The sequence below is a fragment of the Haplochromis burtoni genome, unplaced genomic scaffold (assembly GCF_018398535.1).
Source record: "Haplochromis burtoni strain Fernald_Lab_line unplaced genomic scaffold, NCSU_Asbu1 Contig_1294, whole genome shotgun sequence".
Taxonomy (NCBI): domain Eukaryota; kingdom Metazoa; phylum Chordata; class Actinopteri; order Cichliformes; family Cichlidae; genus Haplochromis; species Haplochromis burtoni.
The window spans coordinates 4,419-12,475 of NW_024583655.1; the positions used below are offsets into that span (position 1 = coordinate 4,419).

An 8,057-nucleotide genomic window follows, 5' to 3' on the forward strand; every position below is an offset into this window, starting at 1 on the left:
ATGTGGTGGCAGAGGCTGTATCAAGACTAATGTAATCTAATAGATAATTTCTATATTGGTTAGAATTAAGATTATTTTTATTTTTCCAGTTCATGAGGACTGTTTTCTTGGCTATGCATAGGGCAGTGAAAACCATATGGGCTATATTCTTATCTGTAGTGACATTATCTAAGTCAAGTTGTCAAGCTCTAAAAAGTACTGAAATAGTTCAGCTGATGCCATTTTGTAAAGGCAGAGAATTCAGAAACACATCATCTCTAAAAATGAGGTTCATACATTCTATATATTCAAGTTTCATTCTATATATTCAAGTTATTCTATATATTCAAGTTTCATTCTATATATTCAAGTTTCATTCTATATATTCAAGTTTCATTCTATATATTCAATTTTCATTATATATTCAAGTTTTTCATAAAGCTTCATTCTATATATTTCAATCATTCTATATACATATTACATATTTAACACATACAGTGGCTTGCAAAAGTATTCGGCCCCTTGAACTTTTCCACATTTTGTCACATTACAGCCACAAACATGAATCAATTTTATTGGAATTCCACGTGAAAGACCAACACAAAGTGGTGTACACGTGAGAAGTGGAACGAAAATCATACATGATTCCAAACATTTTTTACAAATAAATAACTTGTTCCTGTAGATCTTCACATATATATTATGTGTCTGACAACTCTTTGAAAAAAAAGCTGCCTGTCAGCACACCAGACTGGCCTAACTTTAAGCCATAGCAAAAGCTAATACAAGTGCAGATTTAATACAGGCTATCTGGGACTGTGTTTAACACTAGAATTACTGAGCATTTTTTCCTGGTGCAAGTCCCTACTACTAGATTTATTAGCCCTGCGCAAATTTGCGTAAATCCCCTGAACTTCCTAGAATTACTGACTTTTTTATTTTCTGGTGGAAGTCCCGAGGTGTTAATCACCCCTGCTGAAATTTTCACAGGTCATCAGCTCGATTCTCCTCCTGTTTTTGTTGTGCAAACCACCCATTATCTTTGAGGCCTGGAACATTTGCATTTGTTCACTCAGAGTAGCTCAGCTCCAAGGCAAGAGAAAAATCTGTGTTACAACCCTACAATGGAGCTGAAGGCCTCTCAGCAGGGTGCTAGGAGGTGTTAGGTTCAGGGAATTTATGCAAATTTGCGCAGGGTTAGTAAATGTACTAGTAGGGACTTGCACCAGGAAAAGAAGGGGTCAGTAATTCTATTGTTAAATGCTATGAATCTGTATGTGCGTCACCTGTGTCTGAGAATTTCAGCCAGTTTAATTTAATGGAGGGAGAAATATATAGAGAGAGGTCTCACCACGGTTGAGTGTCGGGGTGCTGTTGATATCTCCCGCCACGAAAGAAGATTCTGTCTGCTTCCGAACCATGTCGTTCCACATCCTGCAGATCCGACTCTGGAAGAGGAAACATGGTGCAGTGAGTGGCAGTAAACACACGACAAGTTAAATATAGAAACCCGGCGGGTAGACTTTGTAACTCAGTGGGGCAGCTGTAATAAAAACTGTGGAGCTCGCTCTAATCTGCAAAGAATAGGCAAACACGCCAGACAAAGAGAATGAGGCATCAAGTAAAGAGAAACACAGCTTTGTCATGTTATCGTGACGGGGGCTTGAGATTTGTAAGACATGACTGTAGTAGCCGATGGAATTGTTGTTTGGAAGTGTTATTACATTTTGAAACAGCTTGTTTGCCGATTGTGAGCAATAATTGCCATTGTTTGAGTATGTGTCTGTGTAGCTGCGCATATGCGCATTTACAGTATTTTCCAATGACGGGTATGATGCCTGTGTCTATATATACACCATGTGGACTACAAATGATATCTTTATAACATAATCTTACATAAGAGACCTTTTAAAAGGGGAGAAAATGTAGCTACAGAGGGAGAAACCATGCCTAATGTTGAAAAGATTTGCTTTGTTTTTACATCATTTTTTAGTTTAAAAAAAGACAGATAACATTTCTCATTTTGTTCCACTAAAACAGTCGTGTTGCTGCACAAGCTGTTTTTATTCATCATTTGTTCTTAGAAAAACACCATTTTAAAACTCAGTGGTGTTTTCCACTGATGATATGTTTGCGAGTGTTTATGTGTGGGTCTGTGCTGCCTGCACCTGTCTGTGGGCTGCTGCATGGCGAGCTTGGCTGCCAGTGTAGTAGTGGTTGTTGGCACGAACGCCCGAGTTCTTCAACGAACCGTGGGAGCTGTTGGTAGAGGTGTGGCTGAAGCAATAGGAGTGACGCAGAAATTTACTGTACTCCTTATGGACCTGTAAAGAAAATAACACCACTGGCACAGTGGGCAGGTTTGAGAGTCACTTATAAACACAAACACTTTCGTTTCTATAGGCTAAACTGAATGTGGAGCAACAGAGCCTTTTATTGCACAGCCACAGCGAAATGAAACAAAATCCAATATTTCTGAGCACGTCTACTGAATTTCAATTAGACTGGCACATCCACCCATTTGTTCATCTACACAACATTTCAGCTGCTTAGTCGTAATTAATTCAATTTATATAAAGTGTGTTTAAGATGTAGTTTGGAATTGTTACCTTCTTCTGCAGGGCACAGTGGAAGATAAAGATGAACATGCCCTGGAAGGCGTTGAAGGTGCTGAAAAGGTAGGCCACGATGACTCTATTCTCGTTAATGAAGAGGAGGCCAAAGGCCCATGTCAAGCCAAGTAGGAAGAGCAGAGTGATGGGCCCTAGTGCCCAGGACCTGATCGAAGCGGAGAACGAGGCATTCACTAACACTGAGTTGATGCACAGATATACTAAGACAATTTGAAATTTCTTTTTTCTTCAAAAATAAAAATGTGTGAGTCTCACTGAATAATTTAAACTCGCTTAATATTGTCCGGTGTCTGGAGTCAGGTTTACTGTAAGTGCCAAAGAGTTGCGTATCATCTTGTGCAAAGTGATCATGAGGAAAATCAGGTTGAGCTAAGGAAAGACGATAGGAAGAAATAAAAAAATGCGCCGTGAGCACTCTAGTCCAAAATTACTGATTTCATATTGTTAATAACATCGCAAAATTGCATGCTGGTGAAATACTTCTGACTGCGGGATATCGAAATATGGAAGCTAATACCATAATAACAAATGAAACGGGTCCAATGAAGCTCCAGATGAAGTAGTTATCCACTCACAGCCAGCATCTTCAGTGACACAGAGGACACAAGTGAGTTATGCACAACTAAACCAACAAACAACTGTACACTCACACTGAGCTCATGCACATGAATGCACACACTATTTCTCTGTCTCAGTGGATGATCTTATGAAGGCTAATCATCAGGCTTTGTTCAGAGAACCCAGTCTGTGGGGAGGCGCAAGAGCCCTTCACACGGCACTGCATATTACATTTACATCTGGGGGAATAGCACAATCCTACTTCTCAATCTGCAGGTGCAAAAGGCCTGTATTCACACGTACGCTTTCTTGGTCCCATAGCTCCTGTAGTCTATGGCTGCAGACATGCCCACCACCAGTGTGAGTACTCACTCTCAAAGACCTCCACCAGCATGAGATAGAGCTGCACACCCTCCAGACACATCCAGGAGAAGGCAGCCAAGAAGAAGAAATGCAGAAGGCCAGCAAAGATTGGACAGGCGATCTGAGGGTGGCAGCCATGGAGAGAGCAGAGAGAGGGAAAGGAGAAGGAGGAGGAGGAGAGAGAAAATATGAAGTTAGAGGAGGAGATACAGTTAAGATTAAGGTATATAACTGAATGAACACCACAAGAGGATAGAACAGAGTTGCTATCTGGAAGTACTGCTGGACACTGACAAGGGAAAAATGAATAGCTGCCCCCTGGGTTACAGGCTCCGTGCATGTTATTGAGTGGTGATTCATTACTCAGTGCAGTAAATGTTTTATAGAGTAGCATAATGACACAGGGCCTCAATTTCAGCTTCAAAGTCATTAAATAAAAAAGCTGAAAAAGTCGCCTGTGTTGTGCATGATGACATTTTCAAACCGGAATCTGTAAAAAGTAACTAGATCTTGTCATTCAGTATCATTACAGAAATGGACACAAACACTAAGCTTTGATGCCTCAGCTGGAAATCTACATCACACCATAACTTATAGTGTACCAGGAAACCCTTCTAAACTCTACACCATAACTTTAAAGGTCATCAGAGTCAATCAGAGAGGTTTCTTGTTACATCATAAATTATAATCACTATATTTCTTTAGTTACAACGTTAGCTTAGGGTACTGATAAGCGATTTGTATACTGACACAGAACAAGAGGAATCGAGATGATGATTTTCCTTTGCTATTGTTTTCATGCAGTTGGACTTCTTTGTTGGGGGCACGATGCAGTCTCATGACAGCAGAGGAATAACTGCCTCATGATAGTGCTTGTTAAACTCAGCTGCACAGTAAGGTGGTTACTGGTTTGAACACCTATTATGAGGAGATTGTTTGCTCTCTACCTACCTGCAGTCCTCCAAGTACTCCAGCTTTCCTCCACAATCCAAACACACGCTCGTTTGGTAAACTGGTGAGCCTAAATTGAACGTGCATGTGAGACAGATTTCCTTTAATCGCTCACTGGAACAATGAGGTAAAAGATAAACGAAGAATCACTCAAGTAAAATCATAAATGCTTTTAAAAAGTCAAATCTAAAAGCTTTACATTGCTGTAGCCTGTGGGAGGATCAGAGGCTCTGCAAAATGTGACATTTGACCCCTGTGTCTCCTTCTGTCTTAAATGTTTCATTCATGGTCTTAAGTCCCAGGAAACAGAATAAAAAAATCACTCTAAAACGCTAAATAAAATGATTTACTACCACACAGAGACAGTTTTGGTAGTTCGGGGCCTTTACCTTCTAAGACCTGAACTCTTCCACACCATGCATTTTTAATGTCTCTTTGATATTTGGGCATATTGGGGCCTGATGAATGCAAAAACAAAGAATTACCAGATTTTTTTTTTACCTTATTTTTGTTGTTTTTTTAAATAAGAGACACATATGAGGATATTCGTTTAAAACGTTGATAGAACAGTAGCAGTATAATGTCCTCGTAAGTGGATATCAGGCCCTTGTAGAGCAAAATTGAGTATTTTGGTCTAAATAACCCAAAATGTGATGTCCACATATGTGGACGCCAGGTCCTAGGAGGTTAAAAGTTCCACACAGTCACAACCACAGTGATACTGCTTAAAATAATCCAATAATTAAAAACAAAGAAATGTCCATATCTTCACTCCTCAAAGGTTGTAAGATGATTCCACCTTCTTCCTCTGCATGAACTGAAATCAGGTGATTGTAGCTCACGCTGCACAGGAGACAAAGGCATGTTTGGTGGTTTGTAATGGGAAACATTATTGCAGTGTGATCACTGAGTTTAGCGTTTTATTACTGCATTACAGACCAATACAAGTAAAAACAACACATCACATTCAACAACATCAGTAGCTGCTGTCTAGAATGTTAACTCCAGTTATTATCTATGCTTCCTGTATTCATTTAGCCTTGTTGCCTCTTTGCTCCTATTTGTCCTTTTTTCTTTCAGCTAAGACCTGATGTAAGAGGATCCATTGTGCCTGGTTCTGTTACACATCTCTAAAAACAAAACTCTGGGTGACACCAGCTCTAGATCACGAGTCGGTGTTCAAACTCAAACTAATCGATTCGATCAAAAACACACTGTTTTGACCTGTTGGAGCTTTTGATAAGACAAGCTTCTTATTAGTGATGGCCAGCTTGAAGCTGACGCTCCGACGTGTGTGTCAAAAAACATCACATGATCAGTGACGACTGAAGCTTCCTTTAGAACGTAACTGCTTCAGTATCTGATTCTGTGGATTATAGGGAAGTGAATCACTCTGTAGAGTGTGTAGTCATGATGAAGCAGTACACGTTCATTTGTAGACTCAAGCTGCTCTTCATATTTTTGGCCACCAGGTGTCACCAGACAGGACTGTGTTGAAGAGCTTGAAGTAATGAACCGTTTTTCAGCACAAGCTTCAGAAAGCTTCATTTGGCCATCACTTCTTATCAAAGAGTAAAACGATTAACTTTTGCGAAAAAAGCTCCAAAGGTTTTTATTTTTTATTTGTACCTAATTAAACGTCTTCTCTTGATGTTTGAGCGTCTTCTCCTCACGTGGAAATCAATGCCCGGCTGTGATTGGCTGGTTAGATGAGCTGAGGACCGCGATTGGCTCCCGGCACAGGTAAGACACGCCCATTTCCCCTCCTCGGCTGCCTGCACACCTTCTGCGAGATGATACCCGTTGAGTGGGTGTGTCGCAGGGTGGCGACTGGATCTTTCCTCAAGAGGAATCCAGGAGTCAAAGAGGGCTACCGCTTTTCTCCTCTAAAGATGGAGATGTTCTTTAAAGTGAGTCTTGCTGCGTGCGGTGATTCTCTCCGTGTGTTTTCAGTCTGAGTGTTGCCGCAAACTCATCACTGATTGTGTTTTTAGGATGATGCCAACAATGATCCTCAGTGGTCAGAGGAGCAGCTGCTGGAGGCCAAACTGTGTCTGGCTGGGCTCACTATTGGTCAGTGTGAGGTGGACATAATGAGCCGCAGCACTGTGGCCATTTTTGAGATAGTGGAGAAGGCCTGGGCCACTCAGAACTGCTCCCTGGTGGACATGAAGGTAGGCTGTGCAGCAGCGCCCCCTGCTGGTTAAAGTCACATCTTGGTGCGATCTCTTCTCTCCTGTAGGTGCAGCAGAACTACAACTAAGGACTTTTTCTTTGCTTATAGATCGAATTTGGCGTCAGTGTGACAAGGCGAGAGATTGTGCTCGCTGACGTGATTGACAACGATTCGTGGAGGCTTTGGCCAGCTGGAGATCGGAGCCAGCAAACAGACAAACAGGTGATGGACTGACTTTGATTTCTTTTCATGCTGATATGAAAAAGAAACAAGCCTCAAACTTTTCTTTTCCCCTTTGTAGGTGTACAGAGAGCTGAAGGAAGTGACCCCAAAGGCAATGCAGATGGTGAAGAGGAGTTTTGAGTGGGTCTCTGAAAGGGTCAAGGTACAGCAAACAGATGCCTCTAATCTATTCTTGATCTTGTAGGAGTGTTTAGCTCTTTCTTTGCTTTGAACATCCAAACCAACAAACACTGTTTAACATCACAAAAGCCTGCAGCTGCTTTTGATGTAATTCAGGAAAAAACCAGCACAGCTGTACGATTTTTCTTTTGAGCAGGTAAAACTGACATAAAGTGATGATTCAATGGTTTCTGTGTGTCTACAGTTGCTGCTGGAGCCCCAGGCAAGCAGCAGGGTGGTGCTTTTAATGGGCTCCACCTCAGACGTGGCCCATTGTGAAAAGATAAGAAAGGCGTGCGCCTCCTACGGGATCCCCTGTGTCCTCAGAGTCACCTCGGCACACAAGGGTCCAGATGAGACGCTCCGCATTAAAGCTGAATATGAAGGTGAGCTTTAATATTGACGTAACTGCGTCTTTATACTGATGTGGGATTCTTTCTAATCGGATCGTTTCTTTATGCTGTGCTGCAGGTGATGGCATACCCACTGTGTTCGTGGCTGTGGCTGGGAGGAGTAACGGCCTCGGCCCAGTGATGTCTGGTAACACGGCTTACCCTGTGATCAGCTGCCCTCCTCTCACTCCAGACTGGGGACCACAAGATGTCTGGTCATCCCTCCGCATGCCAAGTGGTGAGCAGAGCTCTTTACTGTAGCGTGCAGCGTTAATCGTTCGTGCTGTTTTTGGATTTATTTATTTTTGTCCTGCAGGTCTTGGCTGCTCCACCGTGTTGTCTCCTGAAGCTTGTGCTCAGTTTGCAGCGCAGATCTTGGGGTTGAGGGACCACCTGGTGTGGTGCAAACTGAGGGCCTCCATGCTCAACACCTGGGTGTCTCTCAAGCTGGCTGACAAGAAGTTACAGGCCTGCAGCCTCTGAAGAGCCCAGCGTGCATCACGCTCAACAAAAGAGCTTTGGTCCATTTAGCACCCTTGAAGCGAACTGCAGGACTGAAAACGACACAATTCATTTATTGAGGCCAAGTTTATAACATGGAAC

At 42.2% G+C, this 8,057-nt stretch overlaps 1 protein-coding gene across 1 annotated transcript; it reads left to right on the top strand.

Moving 5' to 3' along the window:
* Positions 1-6,255: 6,255 nt before the first annotated feature.
* On the top strand, positions 6,256-7,947 carry LOC102291344 (multifunctional protein ADE2; the record flags this gene model as incomplete). The annotated part of the gene is given in 7 exon segments (XM_014331009.2): positions 6,256-6,394; positions 6,479-6,658; positions 6,769-6,882; positions 6,962-7,045; positions 7,268-7,448; positions 7,534-7,692; positions 7,771-7,947. Coding segments are annotated over 7 exon segments (1,002 nt in total). The 5' UTR covers positions 6,256-6,277.
* Positions 7,948-8,057: the final 110 nt, after the last annotated feature.